Source organism: Podarcis cretensis (genome assembly GCF_951804945.1).
Source record: "Podarcis cretensis genome assembly, chromosome: 14".
NCBI classification, from domain to species: Eukaryota; Metazoa; Chordata; class Lepidosauria; order Squamata; family Lacertidae; genus Podarcis; species Podarcis cretensis.
In genome coordinates, this window is record NC_137183.1 from 46,227,954 (window position 1) to 46,254,511 (window position 26,558).

Here is a 26,558-nt window from a genome sequence, read left to right on the forward strand (position 1 = left end):
AATTCCTTGCATGCACCCAAGCCTCAACTTTCAGGTTAGCCCCTGCCCTGGAGCCTTGTACAACTGCTGCCTGCCAGAGTGGACAATATTAGGGCCTGATGGGCCGTCTCGGCGCGACACATTTTCCCAAATGTTTGTGTATTGAGCAGAAATAAGCTGTGTATTTGGGGGGGGGCAGCTTTGCTGAACAGGATCCCCTGTAATCTAGTTGGCTGCTTGACGAAAAGCAGTGTTTCTCGGCTTGCAGATCAGGGTGTGGGATCAAAAGCCAAGAAAACTGGTCTCAGTGGGTCTCCTTACTTCATTACTACTGACCCTTGGATATGACCTGATCGGTAGTTGCAGGAAAAAGTAGTATTTTAATCACAAGTGCTGGCCTGGTATTTTTTTGCCCCAGCTTTCTCAGTCTGGGGCAGTGGGGTGAGGGTGAGTGGTGGAAATCTGTAAAGACTGCTGAGGTTGTGTGCCTTACCTCTAGTTCATGAGGTGGTGAGGGTTTCTTCCTATTTTTTCCTGCTTCTCCAGAAATGTGGGCCTGTTCTTTGCAGCTGTCGGAGCATCCATAACCCTATTGCAACCTCCCCCCCCCCTCAGTTTTCTGCTTTTTAAAAAGGCCTTGCAGCACTCAGCAGCCTCCTGACACTCCCCTGGAATGTCCATCTGGGTAACTGCTGGGTTTTATATCTTCACTAATGGATCTGTTTTCCTGCCCCAGCCGCTTCAGTGACCCAATTTCTGTGCTTCCACCCCACCCCACCCATCTTATTTTTTATTGAAGATCATTGGTACTGCTTCCATATTGGTACTGCTTTGAGATGCACACAACTTTCTCCACAATATCTCACTTATACACAGTGCTACGGACAAGCGCAACGCCTCTATGGTTGTAAAGAGGCTGTGGGTCATGGGGGGGCGGAACGCAGCTGCCATTCCACATTTGTTTTCCAAAAACACACATAGAGATCAAAAAAGAAATACACACTGGGGGAAAGATGGGACTAATTCTGGAATGAGCGTTCTCTGGAGACCCCTGCCCCTTTCCCTTTGCCTTCCCTCCCACCCAATATCCAAGCCTTGGCCAGCCTCGGGATCCTGCTTGAGAGAAGTCCCAAAGAGAGGAAACTGATGGCTCCCGTAAGGTGAAGGAAGCAGCCAAGAAGCAGGGCTTCAAGGAATGCCACCTTAAAGAGTCTAGGCTTGGGGGAGGCGGGAGAGAAGAAGGTTTTTTGGCGGGGGACAGGGAGAAGGAGTTGTACCCGGTTTGGCAAGTTTCAACAACACCCGATTCTAGGCCAAAGGAGCTGGGGATTTTTTTTATGCAGAACTGTAGAAAGGGGACCCAAAGAGATTACATGGTCCAAGCCCCTGCAAGGCAATGCCTAGTTAGCTTTTATAAACCTGCTTCTCTCCCTCCGTTTTTTTCACCCACCAGCTAAAGACGAAGCATCCTCAGCAGGCAAAAGACTGCAGTCCCTGTCCCTTAACAAGTAAGCGCCAGCCACAAGAGAGGAGGGAAACTTCCCAGGAACTGTGCCTGGCTGGCGCCTGCTGGGCACTCTTTGAGGCTTCACACACAGAGGAGGCGACGCCGCAGCGTGAAGAGCACGGCCGTAACCGGCGTCCTCTTCCCTCCTAAGAGACACTTGGCAGCAGCGTGTTCGTCTTCATCTGGGCACAGAATTCCATGGTGGGGAGGGGTGGGCGGGCAGGGTGGGAATCAGTGGGGTGGGTGGGCAAGCTATTATAATCCTTTGAACGCAGGAGTCGCCAGGGCAGCGATTCTCCCGCACAGCCGCTTCAGGAGGGGGGGCTATAAACCGAACGATTTTGCTGTCTTTCAAATTCCAGATTACCTATTCAGGGGAGCAGGAAAAAGCTGGAGCGATAATGGAGGGGGCGGGGGAAAATACGGCTTCAGCGAGGCCCCAAGAGCCTCAAGAGAGGGGGGAGTAGGGTCGGTAGTCTTGGCATGCAGGCGCAAATCCAAAATGCTGGCGCGGGTGCGTGTTTGCGATAGGCACTCGTCTGAAAAACGGCCTGCAGGGTTGGAATGTGGAGCAGCAAAGAAATAAAAACACATTTGGATCTGGACCGTGTGGCTGTTTTGGTCTTTTTATTTCCACTTTCTACCCTTCTCTCTCCCCATTTTTATTTGTATTTTTTAAAAAAGAAGCCATCCTTAATTTCTTCCCTTCTCCTCTGATAGTGACTTTTTAACTGCGAAAACAAAACACATCCCTGCAAAACCAGAGAACTCTTTTCTTGATTGTGCAACATGTTGGAAGAGGTGCAAATTGGAAGCAAAACTTGTATATTTGGCTGAATAAAGTTTAAATTATCGTAAAACGCCTTCTGTGCCTTGTCTTCTGTAGAAGCAACTTTGGCTGGCCTGCCCTGCTGGCTGAGGAATGAGTTCCAAAGCCTTCAATGAGGCAGGACATGGGCCTGCAGAAACCACTGTGGCTCATGCAAGATGGGACTGGTGGGAACAAAGGAGCCAACTCTGTCCCCCACTCTTTGCCTAGTCTATTCAAATTGGGCCTGCGCTGCTTCAAACTGTGGCAGTGGTCTAGTTCTGAGAAACCCTCTCCATAAAAACATCTGCAGACAGAAAACTACCCCAGGAAAAAGATGGGGTTGTTCTACTTGGGAGTAAACCCACTGAAATTATTGGACCTGTTGAGGCCAATTTCAATGGGTCCACTCTTAAGTAGGACTAGTATTGGACATCGAGTCAGCAGCGCCATACTAGCCCTCCTGAAAACACTTAAGACCAACAACAGCAAGTTCTTAACTATATTCGTAGCAGGAAGCCATCTAGGGAGGCAGCTGCACCTTTGGGTGACAAGGGAGTCAAAGGCGTGACAAGGGAAGAGGAGACTGCTGCAGCAAAGCTGAATGAATCATTGGCATCTGTCTTTACAACAGAAAAGATGAGGCAGATCCCAGTGGCCTGGGGAACAAGGGCAGATAGTGGCAATGAGAGATAATATTCTAGGCCCAACTGGGGGGTGGACGAGATAAGTGATCAGTCACCAGGTTTGGATGGCAGCCACCCAAGAGTTTTCAAAAAATTCAAATGCGAAATTGCTGAGCTAACAAAAATATGCAGTTTGTCCTTCATCTCAACCTCCATACATGAGGCCTGGAAAGCAGTAAATGTAACACAATTTTAAAAAGGAGATCCAGGGACAATCCTGGCAATTACAGGCTGGTTAGTTTAATGTCTGTCCCCAGAAAACAGGTGGAAATCATTGCTAAAGATAAAATAACCATTTGATAGGATTTACTTTTGAGTGGACGTGGTTAGGGTTGTGCTGATGGTCTCTCCTGGTGGTAGGAGAGGGGGAGATGGAAGTTTTGCTACTCTAACTGTGACCAGCATCTCTTTATTGAACACTGTTAACAGTTATCAACCTGTTTTCCACTTGCGACACAGAAAATCTGCCCAACTTGTAGCTGGTGGGATTGTCATCTTAGGTATGCGGGATTGCAGGAATGAAGCAGGTTGCATCGGGTAAGGAAGCAAAAGCTGGTAGTCGGGGGTCTTCTGCCCTGCCCACCCCAGACTCCAGTGAGACGGAAGCGCTGCTGAGATGAATAACTCTTCAGTCCTTTGTTACTTGATCCGCAGGCCCTTCATAGCAGACTCCAAGCTCTGAAATGAAAACGCAGGTTTGTCAGAAGGAAAATGGCATTCTGGCTGAGGAAAACCTAAAAAGTCATTAAAGGATTGTCAAAACACCCAGACATGCGCCAAACAGAGCCACTGAAACACCTGCTCCAGAGCTATTTTCCTTGTGACTGGAAAATATTCACAAGGTATTGCTCAGGACCGCAATACCTCAAGGACCGCCTCTCTCCATATGAACCGAACCTCTGAGGCCCTTCTTTGTGTGCCCCCTCCATGAGAGATTTGGCAACAAGAAACTGGGCCTTTTCTGGAGTGGCTCCCCGTCTGTGGAACGCTCTCCCCAGGGAAGCTTGCCTGGCGCCTTCATTATAAACCTTTAGGCGTCAGGTGAAAACAACCCTCTTCAACAGGGCTTTTGGCTTGCTGATATCTGATGCCCTTTTTAATGTGTTGTGGGAGGGGGCGATTATTGGTTTTGTTTTGTTCTTTGCATTTTTTAGCTTGTATGTTTATGTCGTGAACCGCCCTGAGATCTACGGATAAAGGGCAATATAACAACAACAACAACAACATCCAGAATTCAAAAACTGCAACTGCTGATTTTGGCCCAAATATTAATTTCTCTTAGTTTTAAACTTGGAACATTGGAAGCTGCCTTATCCCAAGGTGGGCCATGTTTTTCACTGTTGCGCTGAAGGATAGCAGCTGTCCAGAGTTTTGGTCAGCGCTCCAGGGGATTGGACGCCCAATGCAGTGGGCAAAGGGTCATCGGAAAGGAAAGGAATAGTTCCAAGAGCAGGAAGTCTGCGTTAAAAGTGGTACGATACTGCTTTATAGTGCAGGTATGGCCTCAGAGTAGACCCACTGAAATTAATGGAGCAGCAACAGTCATGTCTGTTTCAATGAGTCTGCTTGAAACAGGACTAACATTGGGCGCAACCCCAGTGGCAAGAGTCTTGTTAGAACAAGGATGGAAGAGTGAGGAAGTCCCAATGAAAGAACAATGGCAAGAAAAGCTGATGAGTTATGCGGAGATGGCAAAGTTAACACACAAACTGCGTGAGAAGGACAACCGTGAGTTTAAGGAAGAATGGGAACTATTTACAAACTACTTAAAAAGACAACGGAAGGATTTTGACTCCTTGGCAGGTTTTGAATAAATATCCACAAATTTATTAGTAGAACATATGATAGATAAGATAATGATACCTACAACTTTATAACATGCAGAGAATAATATGTAGGAACAAATCAGAGAGGGGAGGGGAGGGAAGTCTTTGGAGGGTGGGAGAGGGAGGGGTGGGAAATGTAATTGGTTATATTTGATTTATAATTTGATTTGCTTAATAAAAATTTTTTTAAAAAAAACAAAACAAAACATTGGGCGCAACCCAGAGATCCCAAAATCCCAGACGCTTGGCAGTACAAATGCCAGCAGTAACAGCTGAAACCATTTGGTGCCTTTTCGTGACCCCCCAAACCAGCTGCTTCCCTCTGACTAATGCAAGGCCAGGCCAAAGCCTGAAACCTGGCAACTTCAGCAGCTTGCAGTGGAGACAAATCCTACAGGGTGTATTCAAGCCCTGGGGACGTGCCGAAAATAATAGCTTGATCCCAGGCGTGATATATCACGTTGCAATGGGAGCACACATTGTGTATGTCTCATGGCTTCAGATTGCAGGAAGTGTATTTCTTAAGGACTTTGCCAAATTTAAAAAGAAGCAATCCCAAATGAAGTTAAAGAGTTGGGCACGGGTCCATTTAATTAAACCTCTTACGGACGGTTTCCAGAGAGCAGGGGTGGGAAACCTCAAGTGCAGGAGCTGAATGCAGCTCTTTGTAGACCTTGAGACTTTCTCCCCAAGCCCCAAGGGGCATCTAGTCCAACCCCCTACAATGCAGGAATTTCAACCCAAGCATCCATGACAGGTGGCTATCCAGCCTCTGCTTAAAAACTCCCAAGGAAGTAGAGTCCACCACCTCTTGAGGGAGCCCATTCCACTGTCAAGCAGCTCTTACTCTCAGAAAGTTATTCCTGATCATGGGTAAGCAAACTAAGGCCCGGAGGCCAGATCCAGCCCAATCGCCTTCTAAATCCGGCCTGCAGACAGTCTGGGAATCAGCATGTTTATACATGAGTAGAATGTGTCCTTTTATTTAAAATGCATCTCTGGGTTATTTGTGGGGCATAGGAATTAATTCATTTTATATATATTTTTCAAAATATAGTCCGGCCCCCCACAAGGTCTGAGGGACAGTGGACCGGCCCCCTGCTGAAAAAGTTTGCTGACCCCTGTTCCTGACGTTTAGTTGGAAACTCCTTGATGACATCGGTTCGAGTCCTACCCTCCAGAGCAGGAGGAAACAAGCTGCATGTGGCCCTGAGAAGGTTGCCCAGAAGGGAATGTGGCCCCTCAGGCTTAAGAAACTATTTCCCATCCTTGCCATAAGGAGGTGGTGCTTTTTGCAGGGAGAGTGGCCATCCAAAGTCTTCCTCTGGTGCAACTCCTTAGTGAGCATCTTCACATACTAAATGCAAATGGTGCAACCACTGGTCTATTAGGGCAAAAACTGCATCTTCACCACCCAGCCTTCGGTATACCTGAAGGAGCGTCTCCACCCCCATCATTCTGCCCAGATGCTGAGGTCCAGCGCCGAGGGCCTTCTAGCGGTTCCCTCATTGCGAGAAGCAAAGCTACAGGGAACCAGGCAGAGGGCCTTCTCGGTAGTGGCGCCCGCCCTGTGGAACGCCCTTCCAGCAGATGTCAAAGCGATAAACAACTACCTGACATTCAGAAGACATCTTAAGGCAGCCCTGTTCAGGGAAGTTTTTAACATGTGATATTTTACTGTATTTTTGGTTTCTATGGAAGCCGCCCAGAGTGGCTGGGGAGGCCCAGCCAGATGGGCGGGGTATAAATAATAAATTAATTATTATTATTATTATTATTATTATTATTATTATTATTGCTTACTTTGATGTCCCATAGGCTCATGCCTCCGTCCATTCCTGTGGTGCAGAACTTGGAGCAGCTGCCTTTCCCACCAGCAATCACAGATATTTGGCTGAAAGGGAAGACAAGACAACTGTGGGCATTAACTGCCAAACTAGTACAGTCATACCTCCGGTTACAGACACTTCAGGTTGCGTTTTTTCAGGTTATGGACCCACCGAAACCCGGAAGTACCGGAACGGGTTACTTCCGGTTTTGGGGGTCGTGCATGCGCAGAAGTATCAAATCACAACCTGCGCGTGCGCAGACGCGCCGCTGCGGGTTGCAAACGTGCATCCCGCACGGATCACATTCACAACCCGAGCATCCACTGTACTGCTCAAAGCAGAGGGGAACTTGTACGGGACTACAGAAGATGACTGCTAACCTAGCAGTTCAAAAGCACGCCAAAAAGTGCAAGTAGATAAATAGGTACCGCTCTGGTGGGAAGGTAAACGGCGTTTCCATGTGCTGCTCTGGTTTTGGTGTTCCATTGCACCAGAAGCGGCTTAGTCATGCTGGCCACATGACCCAGAAAAACTGTCTGCGGACAAACGCCAGCACCCTTGGCCTGTAAAGCGAGATGAGCGCCGCAACCCCAGAGTCGTCTGTGACTAGGCTTAACTGTCAGGGGTCCTTTACCTTTTTTTACAGAGGACGAAGGGTTGTCAGACTGAAGGCAGGGGATAGTTCCAAGGGCGGGGCCTTTTCTACCATAGCACACCCCCATTAGGAAATTCTACCCCCAAAGAGGTGAACATGAAAACTTGCTTTGAATCAAGTCACATCTTTTGTCTCTCCAGGGACTCAAGACAGGGATTCCCCCCCGCCCTACTTGGGAGATGCCAAGGATTGGGGCCTTCTGCATGCAAAGCAGATTTTTTACCACTGAACCACAGCCCAGCTCAGCTAAGATAGTGACCTGGATGAGGTAGGGTCTTTTCCCAAGTTACAGGCCTGGCTTACATCAGGAAATTCAAAAATTCAGCTAACAATACCGTCATACCTTGGTTCTCGAACACCTTGTCACTCGAACATTTTGGCCCCCAAATACCACAAACCCGAAAGTGAGTGTCCCGGTTTGCGAACATTTTTTGGAAGCCAAATGTCTGACGCAGCTGACGCGGCTTCCGATTGAGTGCATGAAGCTCCTGCAGCCAATCGGAAGCAGCGCCTTGGTTGTCGAACGTTTTCGGAAGTCGAATGGACTTCTGGAATGGATTCCATTCAAGAACCAAGCTACGACTGTATAGTGGGAAGGTGCATTTTTGATTGCCTACAAAGTTTTCAGCAGGCAGTTGAAACAGAGAGCACCTGCCGATTCTATTGGCAGAGTTCCACAGGACCGAGCCAATGACCCTTAAGGATGTTAGTTTCTTGTTGTCAGATGAGCCTCGCCAACTTGGGGAACCAACCAACGATGCTCCTGCAGCCGTTTTAAGTGATGGAGCTGGGATATCAGGGTTCAGGTGGTCCCTGGGGTACCCTGGACGTCAGTTCTTCAGGGCTTTGTAAATTAATACAAGGACCTTGAACCTGGCTTGGTAGTAAATGGGTAGCCAGGTGTCACATGCTGTTGGGCCAGATATCCCCTCCTGCAGTCTGGCTGACGCATTTGCACCAGCTGGAGCTTCTGCACCAGGTCCAAGGTCAGCCCCACATAGAGCTGCATTACAGTAATCCAGCCTCAAGGTTGCCAGTGCGTGGACTAAGGTGGTCAGGCAATCCCTGTCCAGGAACGGCAGTAGCTGGCGAACCAGACAAAGCTGGTAAAAGGCACTGCTAGCCATAGAGGAATGCCCTCTGGTGTCAAAGATGTATCTTGGAGCACCTCCAATACACACACTTGCTCCTTCTGGACTCCAACTAGAGCAGGTAAATTGCCTGCTTCCCAAACATGCAATCTACCCAACCTCTGCCCTCCCAGGATTCAAGCAGTTTATGTCTAGTGACGGATCTACATTTTGGGGGCCCTGAAGCTTGAAGAGTTATGGGGCCCCCTTGGCAACCAGCAACAAGGTCTGGGTAGCCACTATTACCTTCTTGAATGGGGTTGTTCCATGACAGGTCACCACACCTTTACAACACCTGAGCTACCAACTCCAAAACTTTGGGGTTGTTGAAATGTAGACAACAAAACATGAATCAATTGGAGATGTGCGACTCAAATTTGGTTTAGTTGCCCTAGAATTTTGCAGCCATGTGGCTTCAGGACGAGAGGCCCTGAAGTTTGAGCTTCATTCTTTCATAGCAGATCTGCCCCATTGCCTGGTGAATTCAGAGAGGATCTCAACAAGAACTGGGGAAGGATGACCCTTCCATTGAACGTACGGAGCTGCCTTATACCGAGCCAGTCCATGTATCCCAGTGTCATTTGACTGGTCACGGCTTTCCAAAGTCTCAGCACAGGGGAGCTGGGGCAGTGTTTTCCCTGCAGCTGCTGGCGGGTCTCTTAGATCAGGCTGGATCTGGTCTTGCACGCCTGCAGCTGCAGTTCTGCAATGTTATCTTGTTTAATTTGCAGAAGGGCAGAGCCCATGGAAGAACTTACCTGATGCTGTTCTTGTGGAGGGTGTCCAGAGTGGCATTGCTGGTGGTATCAGAGCTGGCTTTCTTATCCAGGTTCTGGAAGCGCTCACGAGCCGTGAGGCCACGCTGGGCACCCTGCTTGGGGATATCCAGCTTCCCCCCGAAACTCAACGTGCCCTGCTGCTCGTCATAGGTGAACAGCATCGGACAGCAGTCGTGGCCCTGGGGGGAGGCAAGCAGAGGTCAGGGCCTTGGAGGCTTTTCATCAGCAACATCTACTCCCAAGGGTCCAAAACGCTCTCAATATTCCTCCCACAACAGCCCTGTAAGGTAGGCCACTAATAAAAATATATGATAATTATGAGATTACAGTGGTACCTAGGGTTACAGATGCTTCCGGTTACAGACGCTTCAGGTTACAGACTCCACTAACCCAGAAATAGTACCTCGGGTTAAGAACTTTGCTTCAGGATGAGAACAGAAATCGTGCAGTGGCAGCGGGAGGCCCCATTAGCTAAAGTGGTACCTCAGGTTAAGAACAATTTCAGGTTAAGAACGGACCACCAGAATGAATTAAGTTCTTAACCCGAGGTACCACTGTATCTATGTACTTTGCAAGTAACAGAACAGAGCGAGTCCCTGGCCCCAAGGGGCTTACAATTTGGATAACACCGCAAGGGGGAGCAACAGAAGACAGGGAAGGAAATTGAGCCCGAGGGCAGGGCAGCAGCGTTAAGAGAATTCAAGTCCAGAGTCTAAAATTACCCAACTGCACCGCTAGAGGTCATGATACTGTCACTACAAAGATTAGTGGATGCGCTTGTGTGTTTTTAAAGAGAGTTGTAAGAAGTGCTTTTTTTCTGGGGGTACGCACACCCCTAAACATTTTGTGAATTTAAGTTTGACCTCATTGACGGGCAGTATTTCAATATGAGTTTAAAGTACTCATTTAAGTTTAAAGTAAATTAAAGTACCCCTAAACATTTTATTAGAAAAAAAAGCACTGGTTGTTAAGAATGCAATTGCCCACTTGCAGACTGTAATGAAACGGTCCAGACAGGACTACACCACATACCATTGCTCCACGTAGGAATGGGGCCTGAATCTTCACTGGACAAATAAACACTTGGAAAGAGTTATGGTACATGACTTACCGCGGCCACGAGGCTGTTCTCAGTGATGAATGTCACAGCCAGGAGAGGCAGAGTTTCCGTGGACAGGCAGGCCACGCTGAAGGGAAGAACGAGGCAAGGTTGGTTAGCACAGATTAGCTGCTTTACAGCCCCTTAGTGGCTGGACCTACCATAAAATTCAGCCCGTGTTCTGGGTTCCCACTCCCTATCGTTGGGAGATGAGGCTGTGGATTTGGAGGAGGGATAGAAGAGGAAATTGACCTTGGAGCCAGCCCCTGGCATGCCTATTAAACCAGAAGTTCTAACATAAGAGGCAATTGTTCTGTCAACACCTCTCCAACCTGAACAGGCCAAGCTGGACTCCTCTTACTCGGAGAACAGCCCAGAAATCCCAGCAGAGCAATGCTTTCCCTCAGTCCACTGGAGTCAACGACTGCTGAAGCAGACTAAGGACTCTCTAACTGAAGAGACTTCTCTCCCTAGAGGAAGAGGGAACCACGCTGATGGACAGTCTGTGGCTGAAGCAACGTTTGAGCTTTTCTCAACCACTGTTTGAGCTCTCTGAGGCGCTGTCCAGGGTCCTGCCTCCACCCTAAACCTCCGCCTTGCTTTGAAGCATCACAGTTCTATTGGGGGCAGGTCCACACCACTGATTTAAGACCCATTCAATGTGCATGACTTCACCCAAAAACTCCTGGGAGTTTTCCCCCTCGCATAGCTACCATTCCCATTTTGCCCACTATACACTGGACCCAGGAGGTGATTTCTCACTCAACCGTCCATACAGGAAAGATGTATCTCCCCAGAAGAAAAGGTTCTACTGCTTCTTAGCGATGTAAACATTTCAGTGACTCATGAAGTCACAATTTTTTTCCTTTTTTGACAACCGAAAAGATCAGAAAGAAGAAACTGGACAATATAGCAATGAACTATAAGAGAGACGCGGAGATCTAAACAGAGACCTTGCATGGTTTTGGTTCAATTTGTCATGGCCAATGGCTAGTACAATGAAGTTATTTGGATGTGGAGCTGACCTTTAAAGCCCTAAACGGCCTTGGTCCAGTATACCTGAAGGAGCGTCTCCACCCCCATCGTTCTGCCCAGACACTGAGGTCCAGCAACGAGGGCCTTCTGGCAGTTCCCTCACTGTGAGAGGTGAGGTTACAGGGAACCAGGCAGAGGGCCTTCTCGGTAGTGGCACCCACCCTGTGGAATGCTCTCCGACCAGATGTCAAAGAGAAAAACAACTACCAGACTTTTAGAAGACACCTTTTAGAAGGCAGCCCTGTTTAGGGAAGCTTTTAATGTTTAATAGACTATTGTATTTTAATATTCTGTTGGAAGCCACCAAGAGTGGCTGGGGAAACCCAGCCAGATGGGCGGGGTATAAATAATAAATTATCATCATCATTATTATTACCATTCCCAGCACACTTAGTAAGCTACAGGGCCCAGAACTCTTTGTGGGAAGTCGTGTGGGTTTACACAGGGGCTGAAAGAGCATGGAGCAGATCTGCTCAGAGTCTCAGGATCAGCTCATCCCAAGGAAGCGAAGTCCCTGCAGCCAGCTGGGCCAGGCCGGTTCATGGGAAACTCTGAACCCCCACCCAACAGCCCAACTTACGCCATCTTCTTGTTGGCATCCGCAAGGCAGATGGTGCTGTCATGGCTCACCCATGCCACGCGGCTGCCACTCCCAGAGAAGCAGATGCTGTGGACCCAGCCGCAGCTGCTTCCCGACTCAAACATGAGCTCTCCAAACGGCATCTTGGATCCCCACGGGGTCGGCGAGGGCCGCTCCTCAACCTCTTTGATGTAAGCAGAGAAAATCCTACAGGGCAGGAGCGAGAGGAGAGGAGAGGAGAGGAGAGGAGAGGAGAGGAGAGGAGAGGAGAGGCGGGAGGGAGGGAGGGAGGGAGGGAGGGAGGGAGGGAGGGAGGGAGGGAGGGGGAAAGCATGTTACTGGAGGGTCTATCAAAGCTAGACAAGGAGCAGATCCAGTCAAGGCCTGGAAGGGAGACTGTCCAACAGAGCCCCCCCCCCCCCCGCCCCAAACACATCCTGAAGTCACACGTTGGATGTGATCCAGGATATTTGCCTCACCTGCATTTGAAATCGCAGGATCCAGCCGCCAAGAGAACATTGTTAGGGTGCCAGTCAAGGCTAAGGATTGTCGATCGAATGGGCTTCTTGATATGTTTACAAACCCACCTAGAAGAGACAGCAAATATGAGGGACAAGACAGTAATCATACCAAGCAAGTAAGCAAACCTTTTTTATGAAAAACAAAAATAAGTGAAGAAGCAGCTGAGGCTTTGAGCAGTTCACGCTCAATGCAGGAAGGGGTCCAACGCAGGCAAAGCTTGATTGGGTCAGGGCCACCAAATTCCATATATAAATCCATTTATAATGGATTGAGATTTCTGCCTTGCAGGGGAGCTTGGACTAGATCAGCCTCCTCCTAACTCTACAATTGTATGATTCTATTCTTCTTCAGATGGGCGGGGTATAAATAATAATTTTTATTATTATTATATTCTTCTTCCTCCTCCTCTCCTCCTCGCTGGGACTCACCAGTCATTCTCTTGCTCAAAGTAGCAGATGGAGATGAGCCTCGAGCCGCTGCCGACCGCAAACTTGTTCTCTTTGGGAGACCACTTCACGCAGCGAGCAGCGCGGTTGATCCGCAGAATGACCAGCGTCGGCTTCCACACATTGCCCTTTAGGGTCCACACGTAAGCGTTGCGGTCTGTCCCACAGGTCACGATGCGGTTGCTGTCGGGGGCCCAGTCAATGCCTGCAAAGGACACCATAGATCAGAGGTCCAGAAGGCAGGCCTTGATTACAAGGGCTGCCAAATTTAATGGCGGATTCATCAAGAAATACAGTGGTACCTCGGTGTCAGATGCTGATGGCGGTTGCTCGTGAGTACTGTCTTTTACAGGTTTTATGGTGCAAACTATTTACAGGTTTTATGGTGCAAACTATTTAAACTGTCTTTTATAGGTTTTATTGTGCAAACTATTTACAGTGCAGATCTACCAAGTTCATGTCTGTCTCAGTCACTTGAAGAATTCAGGAGTGGCCCCTTCCGGCTTCTCCCCCAACATAAGAACTTCGGCACCCCAAGCCTCTTCCTCCCCTTCTTGAGTTTCACCCCTCTGCGCAAGCTGGGTGATGGAAGTGGCGTGCATCCCTCCTGGCCAGCCTGGTGAGGTGCGGCGCTGGGGTTCTCAGCAGCATCCTCAAGCCTTTTCCTCTCTTGGCTGGCCCCTTCCCTCTCTTCTCCACTGGAGGTGCGGCTTTTCCCACCGCTGGAAGAGGAACAGCTCCTTACGAGTTTCGGAGGCTCTCTATATCCCAATGGTCCCCCTGCCTCCCTCCCCTGTTCCGATGGCAGTCCCCTGACACTTGGGTTAAGAACTTAATTCATTCCGGAGGTCTGTTCTTAACCTGAAACTGTTCTTAACCTGAGGTACCACTTTAACTAATGGGGCCTCCCACTGCCGCCACGCCACCACCGTGCGATTTCTGTTCTCATCCTGAAGCAAAGTACTTAACTCGCGGTACTATTTCTGGGTTAGTGGAGTCTGTAACCTGAAGCGTCTGTAAGCTGAAGCATCTGTAACCCGAGGTACCACTGTAAACAATGTTTTGTTTTTAAAAAAGGCAACGGCACAGTTAGGTAATGTTAGGCATAATGGCCTTACAGGGGCTATGGCTCTTTAGAAAGGTTGTGTGTGTGCCGTTTTGCACACAAAGAGGAATCGGAAGGTCCTCACCTGTCACCTGTCCGTTGTGCTCCTTCAGCTCATGGACTTTGCTCCACTTTGTCCCGTCTTTCTTGTAGATGTGAACTTCGTGGTTGTTGGGACAGATGGCAAGTTCTGCAGAACAGAAGGCAGGGAAGAGTTTGTGCACATATTGCGTATTTCGAGTTCTGCCAAGCTTTCGGAGGCTGAGGGCACTTTTGGGGGTGTGCCCAGGACACCAGTCACAAATGGTCAGGAAGGACTTTTGCCCTGAGCTCTTAGGTTCCTTCCAGCTCTTCCAAAGTTATTTAGCTCCTGATGCTGCTACAAAACATGTGGTTCTGATTTACAAATGGGCCATGATTTGAAGGGATGCATCTGCTCATGGGAACTAGCCCTAGGAAAAGGTAGAGAGTAACATCTTCACTTGGGTGCTCTACAGCCTCTTCCCAAGTACCTGAGAGCCTCTTTTCTCTTCCCACCTCCCCATCTCTGGAAAGGAGAGGCTGCGTAACACACCACACGTTTAAAGCACATGGCTTCCCCCCCCCCCAAAGAATTGTGGGAACTGTCATTTGCTTAAGGTGCTGGAAATCGTGTTTCAGGAAAGGTTAAGCTTTGGTTCCCGGGAATCTCTAGGGAGGAAGCCATGTGGTTTAAATATGCTTCAAGTGTTGTTATGTTTATATTCCTGGGGACAATCATGCAAATTGCAGCAGTTCTTTCAAAACCCCACAGCCGGGGAGCAGGAAGTCCTGCTGGCCGCAATCTGCCAGGGCGTTCTGCTGACCCGCAAACAATGGCTGTATTCTCTCTTGCCCCCACCATCCCACATCTATTCATGCAATGGGGCAATCGCTCACATTCTCTTCTCTTGCAGTTGCTCCCAACCGAGGACTAGATTTGCTGCAAGAACCAGCAATCCAGGTAGTTCCCAGTTAGCAGGTCAATTCTGTGTCCAGGGCAGCTGTCTTCCAGCTCCATCTGATATGCAGGCTGAGACCCCACCTGCCCGTGTACTGTCTCGCCAGAGTGGTGCATGCTCTGGTTATCTCCCGCTTGGACTACTGCAATGCGCTCTACGTGGGGCTACCTTTGAAGGTGACCCGGAAGCTACAACTAATCCAGAATGCTGCAGCTAGACTGGTGACTGGGAGTGGCAGCCGAGAACACATAACACCAATCCCGAAAGATCTACATTGGCTCCCAGTATGTTTCCGAGCACAATTCAAAGTGTTGGTGCTGACCTTTAAAACGGCCTCAGCCCAGTATACCTGAAGGAGCGTCTCCACCCCCATCGTTCAACCCAGACACTGAGGTATAGCTCCAAGGGCCTTCTGGGGGTTCCCTCACTACGAGAAGCGAAGTTACAGGGAACCAGGCAGAGGGCCTTCTCAGTAGTGCTGCCCACCCTGTGGAACGCCCTCCCATCAGATGTCAAAGAAATAAACAACTATCTGACTTTTAGAAGACATCTGAAGGCAGCCCTGTTTAGGGAAGTTTTTAATGTTAGATGTTTTATCGTGTTTTTAATATTCTGTTGGGAGCCGCCCAGAGTGGCTTGGGAAACCCAGTCAGATGGGCAGGGTATAAATAATAAATTGTTGTTGCTGTTGTTGCTGTTGTTATAATTATTAACACTCGCTCGCCCTGCAGCAGGAGGGTGTAACCCCTGTGGTCCTCCACTGGCTGTTGGGACTCGCAGCAACCATCAGCCTCAATGGTCAGCAGTTAAAGGATGTTTCTGGAAACAACTGGGGACATTTTGTCCTGAAGGGCTTTTCCAGCTGGATGAATGAGTCTCTGACATAGGTACCTGTTTCGTGTTGTTTTCAACTTATTTTTCCTGGTTTCAGCGCTTCTGTTTTGGTTTGTTTTTTTTTTGTTTTTTTTTTGCTATTTTTACAATTGCATTGCCTTGAGACGCTTGTGTGGAAAGTGATTACTAAAATTAAACAGTCATAATGCAAAAGGAAAGGGCTTACGGGTTCTGTCCTTGTTCCAGGCATGACAGCTGATTGGCTCCAGCAGGAAACTCTGATAAGCCATGGCTTCTCAACCTATACAGAAAAAACAGTTAATTTTTCCTAAGTAACATATTTCAAAATAGTTAAGGTTGGCTGCAAGTCTTGTGACCCCTTACCTGGGACCAAATCCCTTTGAGCTCAAAAGGGCTTAATTCTGCATAAGTCCCTTTGAGCTCAAAGCTTATAACAGGTATAAGATTGCACTGTAAATGTATTAATTTCTTATCCCGCCCTTCCTCCAAGAACCTAAGGCAACATAAATAGTCTCCTCTCTACCATCCCTGTTCTTTACCCCCTAACAACCATGTGAGGTAGGTCTGCCTGTTTACTAGGAGGAATCTGGACCAAACTGCTGGTGAGTTTTCATGACAATTAAAAAAAGTAAAATCGCATCTTGCTGTACATATGTCAAGAACTGAATTTAAGAATGGAAAAATGAGAAATGGAAATTTCCTTCCATTCCTAGTGACGAGAGGACTTAAGTCCACTTTAATTGCACGGACCTAAATTTCCCACTACTGTATGTTCCTGAGTCCTTCCTGCTTAAATCCTGGCAGACTGGTACCCTTCGTCTTACACCCAGCGGCCTTTGGCTCAGAACGACTATTGAAAGGGAACAAGGCGGTTCTGATAACCTTTCAAAACAGGAAGCTGGCTTGAAAGAAAGAACAGATTTGAAGGGGCTCCCTCAACGTCAGCTCATTAACTTTCACTCAGCCAGTTCCTATGGCTTGACCAAGTCAGACTAGCCACCAGGGCAATCAAGGACAACAATTCATTTCCTTTGGTGATTGTATTAAATAAGCCATATTGGCAGGAGCAGCTACGGTCTAGCATCAGCCTTCCCTAACCTGCTGCTCTCCAGATGTTTTGGATCACAGCTTTCATCAGACGCAGTCCACCACGAGCAAGAGCAAGGGAGAAGAAGAGGAAGAAGAAGAGTTTGGATTTGATATCCCGCTTTATCACTACCCTAAGGAGTCTCAAAGCGGCTCACAATCTCCTTTCCTTTCCTCCCCCACAACAAACACTCTTTGAGGTGAGTGAGGCTGAGAGACTTCACAGAGAAGCGTGACTAGCCCAAGGTGCATGTGGAGGAGCGGGGAATCGAACCCAGTTCACCAGATTACGAGTCCACCGCTCTTAACCACTACACCACACTGGCTCTCAAGGGAGGTGGAAGGTTGTAGAATCATAGAATTGTAGAGCTGGAAGGGACCCCAGGGTCATCCAGTCCAACCCCTGCAATGCAGGGTTCTCAGCGAAAGCACCCCGACAGTTGGCCATCAACTCCTGCTTAAAAACCTCCAAGGAAGGAGAGTCCACCACCTCCCAAGGGAGACCATTTCACTGCTGAACAGCTCTTACTACCAGAAAGTTCTTCCTGGTGTTTAGCCGGAATTTTCTTTCTTGTAGCTTGAAGCCATGGGTTCGAGTCCTACCCTCCAGCCTTGTGAAAGGCTGCCTCTCACCGACTGCAACCACAGTGCACTTGTATGTTTGTTTACTCAGGAGTAAACCCTCGCCATCTGCAGTGGGACTTACGGTCCAGTAAAGTACATGTAGGATTACAGCCCGTGTAGTCCTGCTCAGAACGACTTCCGCCCGCGAGAATCCTTAGCATGTGTGTATAATTAGAGAAGGAAGGCGGAAAGAGGAAACAGCTGCATCTTGATGAAGAGCAATTTGACAAACGCCATATAAGGCTAGAAACAGACCCGGCAGGAAGCATCAAAAGTGGAATCATAAGAGACAATTCTGTGGGTGGTGTAACACCAGGTCTGGGCTCTTCGGCTGGGTTCTGTTCAGTCTTGCTTTGTTCTAGCAAGAGGTTGTCTGACTGTGGCCAGAGGAATAGCGTAAGCTCCAACCAGGTGGTTCACGGAAAGGTTGTGGAAGGGAAAGGAGTCATAAACTTCCTTCATCAGCCCTCGTGGGAAGGGATGGGGCAGAATTTGCCTGCAGTTCATATTTATAGACAACCTTCACTAATTCACACTTTCCAAAACTACAGATGAACTGAAACACCACCCTTCCTTCGAAATTCACACCTCTCCGAATTTTGCAATGCACATCCAAGTAATGTCTACAAAAATGCATACAGTTAATGCACATAATGGTGAACATACAAAAATGCATTGTATTAGGGGAAATTGCTTTGCAAAAATGCAGGTTTTGGGGGGAGGAAATGAAATAAAATGCTGGTGAATTTTCATGAGCACTTTTTTAAACAAGATGAAGAAGAAGAAGAAGAAGAAGAAGAAGAAGAAGAGGAACAGACTGACATAAAAATGTGAAGAACTGAAGAATGGGAAAGCAAGAAACTGAAATTGGCGTATTTGCCAATCCCTGCTTGTGGATGTTTCACAAAGTGCTGGCCACTGGTGAGTGTGGCAAAAGTCGATGCGGCCAGACACCCCTACCCATCTTTCCTTTGGGCAAGCAAGAGGGATTTTTCCACAGTTCAATGACACATTCCAATCAGCTGAAATCACCAGAGACTGCTGCTGCTGGAGGAGCCAAGTGTGGTTGGTGTCTTTCAGGTGTGCCTTGCTGCCTGTCCTTGCCACATGAGCCCACTAGAGGGCAGCTGGCCAAAGGCCTCCTCACACCTGAACTCAGGTGTGAGCTTAGTTGTTCCGCCTCCACTTGGGCTCAAGCTTGCATGTTTGGAAATTAAGCAAATATTGCAAAGACGCTTTAATAAATCGCCAGTGGGGTAAGAGTTTTGCATGAGTTTTTAAAGCTGATAGAGAATTCAAAGTTTCTTCTTTTCTTTATTTTTGTTCCTATGTTTAAAAAATGCTTAGTATTTGATGCTGACTTCTGTATATTGTTGAATATTTCTCAGTATTTCATAAAAATAGCTTTTTTTTAAAAAAAGTCTCAATTGCTCTCCTTCATCTATAGGAGATTCTGCCCTGTAAAACTGTGCCCAGAAGTTCTCCTCTACACAAAACCGTGACAAGAGCAGCAACCACTTCTGAAAAAAAAAGGAATAATCTTTACACAACTTTATACAAGGCATGGTTTGTCTGTCTCCAGTGGGAATTATGACCAACATCTTCCAGGCAGTGAAGTAATCATAGCTGCCAGACAACGAAATGTATAGGGTACAAAATATGATGAAATCTCAACCGTACCCAATCCTAGAGGCTTGTTTGTGTGTAGGTGGAAAGCAGATTTATAGGGAAGGATTCCAACTCCCATCAGCTTCAGCTAGCACATCCAATAAACAGGAAAAGGCTGTGACTCAGCGGTAAAGCAGGTCTCTAGCAGAATTATCCACCCTCAGATGAGTCTCTCCATTGTATCTCTGCATGAGTTGCTGGATGGACTTGGCTGAGTGTTAGTAGCTGTAAGGAGCAGGGAGCTGCAAGCTGGCTGAATTCCCCCAGTGTCAGCCAAATCCCTGCTGGCTTGGATATGCAAAAAGCATGAGTTGCTGATCTCCTTCCAACCAGCCTCCACTGGGGGCAAGTAATTCTCTTACCTTCCTTAGAGGTTTCTAAGCTGAGATTTGGATGGCCACCTGTCATGCATGCTTTAGCTGAGATTCTTGCATTGCAGGGCGTTGGACTAACGGTCCCTTCCAACTCTACAATTCTATGATCATCTAATTAATTAGACTGACAACATAATTGACTGCCCTCTAGGAGACTCCCACTGTGTCTCTCAATGAGTCACAGTTCTGGTGGACTCATCTCCCTCCAGTTGAGAGAGAATTACCCAGATCAATAACTGACTCAGATAGATACACACACACACACACACACACACACACACACACACACCCCTATATATACAGGCTTCTCTGAAGGCAGGAACTTTCTCCCTTTTGGTTTAATAGAGGACTGCCAACTTTAATGCTGAAAAAAACAGCATACCTCACCTATCAGAAATTTGTGCAACCTTAGTTCTTCTCTGGAAGCCGAACCCAATTGGGCCAGAGTGCCCCCTAGAGGGAAAAATGTCTCCTGTAGCTTTTTTTTGCCCCGAAGCATGAAAATTAATCACTTTTTGCCTTTTTTATTCTGGCACACATGCTATTTTTAGCCACATCTGTGCTTGTGATAGAGTTGTGTCAGCGTCTAGCTTTCCCCTACAGAGCTTGTTCACTACAAAAGCACTCAAATGCGTTGGCACTGAGAACAGAACTTGCACATGGGCACCCATGCCATGCATTTCCCCATAACTAATTTTTAAAAGAAAGCATGGAAAGGCTATGCTGGCCACACATTCCAAGTGAAGATGAGCTCGTTGTACATCAGGATAGGAGCAAACAGTTGGGCCTAGGGTAGCCAAGTGCTGCCTTGTATAATGTTGGACTCCCAACTCCCATCTCTCCTAGCCAGCATGGTCAATAGCCAAGGCTGATGGGAGTTGTAGTTCAACATCTAGAGCAGAGCTTTCCGAACTGTGTGTCGCGACACGTTAAGTGTGTTCGGCTGCCGTTTGTAGATATGTCGCACAAACGCTCCCCATGCTTCTCCCGGGGCTGGAAAGGGCTCTGTTTAGCCTCCAGTTTGCTAGTAAAACTGAATGACTGTGTCGCGAAATGATGCATATCTAAAAAGTGTGTCACCAACATGAAAAGTATGGAAAGTTCTGGTCTAGAAGACACCACACCCTGACCCCTATGGCAGCCCAATCTCCTGCACCCCTCAAGACCCCTGCACCCCAAAGAGTCAGTTGAGTTGCCTTCCCTTAAAACGAACCTTTCGTAGAGCTTGTGACATTATATTAAATGCTCTAATGTGCAAATCCCAGATCCTTAATCTCAATTAGGCTGTGTACACACTAGATACCGTACTTTTAAAGAACATTCGAAATGTATTCCTTCCTGCAAAGAATTCTGGGCACTGTAGTTTACCCCGCAGGGTTACAATTCCCAGCAACTCCTTAGCAAACTACAGAGCCCAGAATTCTCTGATGGAAAGAATGTCTTTTGAATATGCTTTTAAAGTTATAGCATGCACCCAGCAAGCAACAACAAATATTAAAACAAAAGAATCTCATGGCATCTTAAAGGCTTGCCATAGCCAGTAGACCTGCCAAAATTAATGGACATGCCTCATTCATTTCAACAGGTCTACTCTGAGTAGGGCTTAGCTGGGTAAAACCCTAATTTATTTTTTCTTTTTTTTTACCGGGGTGGGGGGTACTTCTGTAGACTAAAATCAACTGCAATACATGAATTGCATTACATCTGATGGCTTTGATGACGCGGGCCTCTGCCGCCGCTAATGTTTTTTCTTTAAAGTGCCACATAGCTTTCTGCTGAGCTACTCCTTCCTTTTTTATTTTTTAAACCCACAGTGCTGAACACACACATTATTATTTTTTAAGTACCTTGAGGAAGTGGCCCAACCGCAGCTGAAACACATCAGTCCTTGCTTAGAAATGCAATAATGCCTCTCAGCGAGAATCTGAGCCTGACTTCTCATCCTAATTCAAAGCAACCTTAAACAGGATTGTTTTAAAACACGGGAAGCTGCCTTATCCTAAGTCAGACCATTGGTTCCTCCCATAATAATAATAATAATAATAATAATTTATTATTTATACCCTGCCTATCTGGCTGGGTTTCCCCAGTATCTGGGTTTCTCCAGGTTTCCTAGTGTTGTCTGCACTGACTGGCAGCATCTCTCCAGGAGACGACGAGGAAGAAGAAGAAGGGCAAAGCAGATGCTCTTCTCCAGATTTTTGTAGGGAATAGACGCAAAACGTCAAAAGGCATCCAACACACACACAAAAAAAACCAGGTCTTGCTCGTGGGCATTCCCAAGACTTTTCTTTTTCAGAGGAGAGGCTATAAAGTAAAATAAGCGAGGAGCTGGCTAATTTCTGCCTGCAAACGAGAGCAGCATTTTGCCTCATATCTCAGCTTCTGAAAACATGCTAGAAACTAACTTTTTAATAAAATAAAAAATTCCTTCCAGTAGCACCTTAAAGACCAACTAAGTTAGTTCTTGGCATGAGCTTTCGTGTGCATGCACACTTCTTCAGATACTTCTTCAAAAATTTTTATTTTGTTTTGATTATGGCAGACCAAGACGGCTACCTATCTGTAACTTTTTAATAAAAACGAAAACTGGGAATGGGGAGCTTGGCAGGGGGAGCGCAATTGCTTCCTCTTTGCTGCGCGAAAAGCAGCTTTGGTTTCAGGAAGAAGCAAAAAAAGGGAGGGGAAAACACCACCAATACCGAGTTTAATAAAAAGTTCTCCCGCTAGGGCGCAGCTCTCTCTCCGAGGGGAGCAGTTTTCTTACAAATTCGTTCTCAGAACATTTTGCCCTCGCTTTACAACATCTTGACTTTTGTCGTTTCTGCGAGGCTTTTGAAAACCGAAGTGGGCCAAACACGACGATAAAAACCTGAGGCGGGGAGAGGGCGGAAGGAGTTTGCCTCGCCTGGGGCGCAAAAAATATCCTGGTGGCGCCGAGAGAAGGGAGTCGGGCATCTTGAGGGAGCCACTTACCTCGACGGCACCCGAAGGCGAGCCGGGCGCAAAGCAGCCTGGCCTCCCCTGGCTCCGGGAAAAGGAGGCCCCGGCCGGTTCACGGACTCTGAGGCGTCGAGGCGAACCGGCAGCCGCGCTTTTTTTTCTCTCCTCCTTCTCTGCTCTCTCCGACTTCCCCTTTTCTCCTCAGCTCGAGAGGGAAGGGGGGGGGGGGAGGAAGGAGAAAATGTGGCCGCCACTTCCTTGCGTGGGTGTGGGGGCCCTGCAGAGAGCGAAGAAAGAGGAGGGAGGGAAGAGAGGAAAATGTGCTTTTTCCTTTCCAGAGACGAGAGGGGGGAAAAAGCCCGCAGGCCCGAAGCTCCCGCTTTGCGAAAAATAAATCCCAAGTTTTGCCTGAGAGAGGAGGAGAGCATGGCTTGGGCTCTTTAAGCCAGTGTTTCTCAAACTTGGGTTCCTGTTGTTGGACTACAATTCCCATCATCCCTAACTAGTAGGACCAGCGGTCAGGGATGGTGGGAGTTGTAGTCCAACGACACCTGGGGACCCAAGTTTGAGCAACACTCACACAGCGGTTCTCAACCTGTGAGTCCCCAGATGTTGTTGGACTACAACTCCCATCATCCCTGAGCTCTGGCCTTGCCAGCTAGGGGTGATGGGAGTTGTAGTTCAAGAACATCTGGGGACCCACAGGCTGAGAAACACTGCCTAAGCTCTCTGAAAAGTCCACACACCTACAGCTGAAAGCACACAGTTTCCACCAGAGAATTACCAGGAATTGTAGTTTAATGGATGCTGGGAATTGTTGTTCAGCGCAGGAGGCAAACTACAGTTCCCAGGATTTGTTGGGCCAGGGGGTGGGGTGGAGAGAGGTTTGCATTTTTTTATTGATCTCTTACAACAGATGTGCCGCTTGACCATAGAAAACCTCAAAGCAGATTGCAAATAAATGAATAAATATGAAGCCGTAAAATGATCACTGCAATCAATAACTGCATAACGCAGAAAGTTAAAACTGCAATAGAATAGAGCAAAATGAATTGAAACGCATACAGACTTTCTAAACGTCTGGGTAGGCTTGTCTGAATAAGAATGTCTTCTGCAGGCACTGAAAAAGTATGTGCTTCAAATGTACTGTGTATATTCTGTGTACTTTAATTGTGCACATTTACTTTGCCCTCCCACCCACTGGTTTGGGAAGTAGTGTACACATGGCTCAGATATCTAGCCTGCTTATTCTTAGGGGAATACTGTGCCTGGTTTCTCCGCAAAACCAGGTTCAATCCAAACTGAGAAGAAGGATAACCTTGCTACAGTTAATTTTTAATAGTTTTTTTACTTTGCTGCATTGTACACAGCCAAAGGCTGCATACACACCATAAAGCACCCCCCCCAAAGAATACTGAGAACTATAGTTTACCTCTCACGGCGCTTCAGATCCCAGCACCTGGAAACTAGAGCCCCCTTTCAATATATGGTAATGTACACAACCTAAACATCATAAAGGAATTGGCTGGCTGCGTACACATTGCTATGGCAGCCAGGAGGATATTGGTTATTTGGTGGGAGAGGAAAGAGATGGAGAATCTATGGAACATGGTCTACTTCAGTCATGGGCCCAAGATTTCCTGTGAAACTGGGTTGCATATCTCCAAATTGAGTTGGCCTCAGATGTGAATTGCAGTCGCTCTGGAATCTGCTCCCTACAGCAACTACTTCATATTTTTGATACGGCCAGTCCTGCCCTGATTCCCCATGCAAGTTTTATCTCAGGTGATGTTCTGCATAGCAACAACCCAACAGCGCCAACGTCTAGGCTGACCACTTACACATCCCCCCGAAAAGAGACACAATTTTGTACAAAATGGGCATGTACTAATTTATAGATGTGTGGGTGCAAATTTAGAAATAATTGGTATACTCTGAATGGGGAAAATAATTGCAGCCCATTGCAGACCAGATAAACCCTTCAAACAGAGAGGTGGGGAATATTAGATCTGGGGGCCATCTATATAGCCTTTGGGAGACACCCCAGGACACCCTGTTCATTGACCCTCCTTGAGTATATATGCCCAGCTGGAATGTATCTTTTAATTATGACAATAAACTAGCCATCTGTGCACCCACCTTTGCCTCAGGCCCCACCCACCACTGGCACGTTGCCCAGAAGGAGTGCGGGTTTCAGGCTGAGAAAGATTCCCACTTCTGGAAGACACCATCATAAAGAGAGCTGTATGCACACATTCTATTCTTTAGATAGAATCATAGGATTGTAGAGTTGGAGAAGACCACAGGGCTCATCTAGTCCAAATGTACTACAGTGGTACCTCGGGTTACATACGCTTCAGGTTACAGACTCCGCTAACCCAGAAATAGTACCTCGGGTTAAGAACTTTGCTTCAGGATGAGAACAGAAATCGTGCAGCGGTGGTGCAGCAGGCCCCATTGGCTAAAGTGGTGCTTCAGATTAAGAAGACTTTCAGGTTAAGAACAGACCTCCGGAACAAATTCTTAACCCGAGGTACCATTGTACTGGCAAGCCAGATCCCACCCCTACCCCCTATCTTATATTTGTGCAGCTGATTCTTCTTGCCTAAGTGCAGTACATTTGTCCCTATGGAAATTCATTTTGTTAGTTTGGGCCCCATTCTCTGTTTAAGGTCACCTTGAAGCACGGTTCTGTCCTCTGCAGCCTGGGTGACCCCCTCCCAGCTTGGTGTCATCTGCAAATTTGGTGAGTATCCCCTCCAATTCCTTTACCCAAGCCACTGAAAAAGACAACTGAACCACTGAATATTTTGTGATCAAAACGGCAAATGGGGCAACCCCCCTGGCCCTCCAAGACAATGCTACCCTTCTCCACCACAAACATTTTCTCCGCACAAATTCCATTTCTCTCTGCAGTTTTACCCAAGACTGCAGCCCCTATAACTACCGTTTACCAGGCAGGAAGTCCAATTCATGCAACACAGTGAGGTCTTCCTTCCAACTGAAAGAAATCACACAGGAAGGCCAAGCTACTTAAAGCATTAATTTGAAAGAAAGCTCTCAGCTATCGGCAGAAGTTACATTCCCTGTACTGTTTCATGCGAACTCACCTCCCCGTAAACTAGCAAAATAAATGCCAAAGGTCTTCTCTGCAGGGCACTTTCTCTCTCCACCCTGCCAGCTGCTGCAGTTCACTTCCTCCTCTGAGTTGGCCAATAGGCAGGACCTGCCCACCTCCCCCCCCCATCCCAAACCACCACTCCCTAGTCCACAGTAAAACCATTGAACAACTCTGATTCGGAGCCTCACGAAAAACTGCAGGGATCTTAGGCAATTAGTGGCGTTGCAGTAATCCCCTTTGCCAGAGTTGGAAAAAAGCTTAAGAAAAGAGCACTCAAAACGATCAAGGGCATGGAGCAATTTTGCTATGTTTACAGGATTTAGGACATTTTCATCATGAGAAAACAGAAGTAAAAAGACAGAGTTGTTGTTGTTGTTTAGTCGTTTAGTCGTGTCCGACTCTTCGTGACCCCATGGACCAGAGCACGCCAGGCACTCCTGTCTTCCACTGCCTCCCGCAGTTTGGTCAAACTCATGTTGGTAGCTTCAAGAACACTGTCCAACTATCTCGTCCTCTGTTGTCCCCTTCTCCTTCTGCCCTCCATTTTTCCCAACATCAGGGTCTTTTCCAGGGAGTCTTCTCTTCTCATGAAGTGGCCAAAGTATTGGAGCCTCAGCTTCACGATCTGTCCTTCCAGTGAGCACTCAGGGCTGATTTCCTTAAGAATGGAGAGGTTCTTCTTGCAGTCCGTGGGACTCTCAATTAGTAGTTGTAGTAATCCCCTTTGCCAGAGTTGGAAAAAAGCTTAAGGGCACCCAAAACGATCAAGGGCATGGAGCGACTTTGCTATGATTACAGGATTTAGGACATTTTCATCATGAGAAAACAAAAGTAAGAAGACAGAGAAGAAGTTTCTAAAATTGTGCATAGAATTGTAGGTTTGGAGAAGACTACAAGGGTCCTCTAAATCCAGGCTTCCTT

General features: G+C 47.5%; 2 protein-coding genes across 7 annotated transcripts in view; one reads left to right on the forward strand and one right to left on the reverse strand.

Moving 5' to 3' along the window:
* Positions 1-2,346, forward strand: part of PDAP1 (PDGFA associated protein 1) — a 15,570-nt gene extending 13,224 nt beyond the window's left edge. The window contains exon 6 of the mRNA XM_079954074.1: positions 1,433-2,346. Within this exon, the coding sequence (XP_079810200.1) occupies positions 1,433-1,491 (59 nt within the window). The 3' untranslated portion in view covers positions 1,492-2,346. The remainder of the gene's footprint in view (positions 1-1,432) is intronic.
* On the reverse strand, positions 2,097-25,751 carry ARPC1B (actin related protein 2/3 complex subunit 1B). 6 transcript variants are annotated; one of them, XM_079953955.1, is made up of 11 exons: positions 25,627-25,674; positions 24,656-24,733; positions 16,027-16,101; positions 14,072-14,176; positions 12,864-13,086; positions 12,393-12,500; positions 11,914-12,120; positions 10,311-10,386; positions 9,179-9,378; positions 6,610-6,700; positions 2,097-3,658 (listed from the first exon to the last, which is right to left on the reverse strand). In XM_079953955.1, the coding sequence occupies exons 3-11, from the start codon at positions 16,088-16,090 to the stop codon at positions 3,620-3,622; spliced, it is 1,113 nt and encodes a 370-aa protein (XP_079810081.1). In that variant the 5' UTR covers positions 16,091-16,101; positions 24,656-24,733; positions 25,627-25,674; the 3' UTR covers positions 2,097-3,619. The 6 variants fall into 6 exon arrangements, with proteins under 6 accessions (XP_079810081.1, XP_079810080.1, XP_079810083.1 ...); XM_079953954.1 differs by lacking the exon at positions 24,656-24,733 and having other exon boundaries at positions 25,627-25,751; XM_079953957.1 differs by lacking the exons at positions 24,656-24,733; positions 25,627-25,674 and adding an exon at positions 25,471-25,493.
* Between the last annotated feature and the right edge of the window lie 807 nt (positions 25,752-26,558).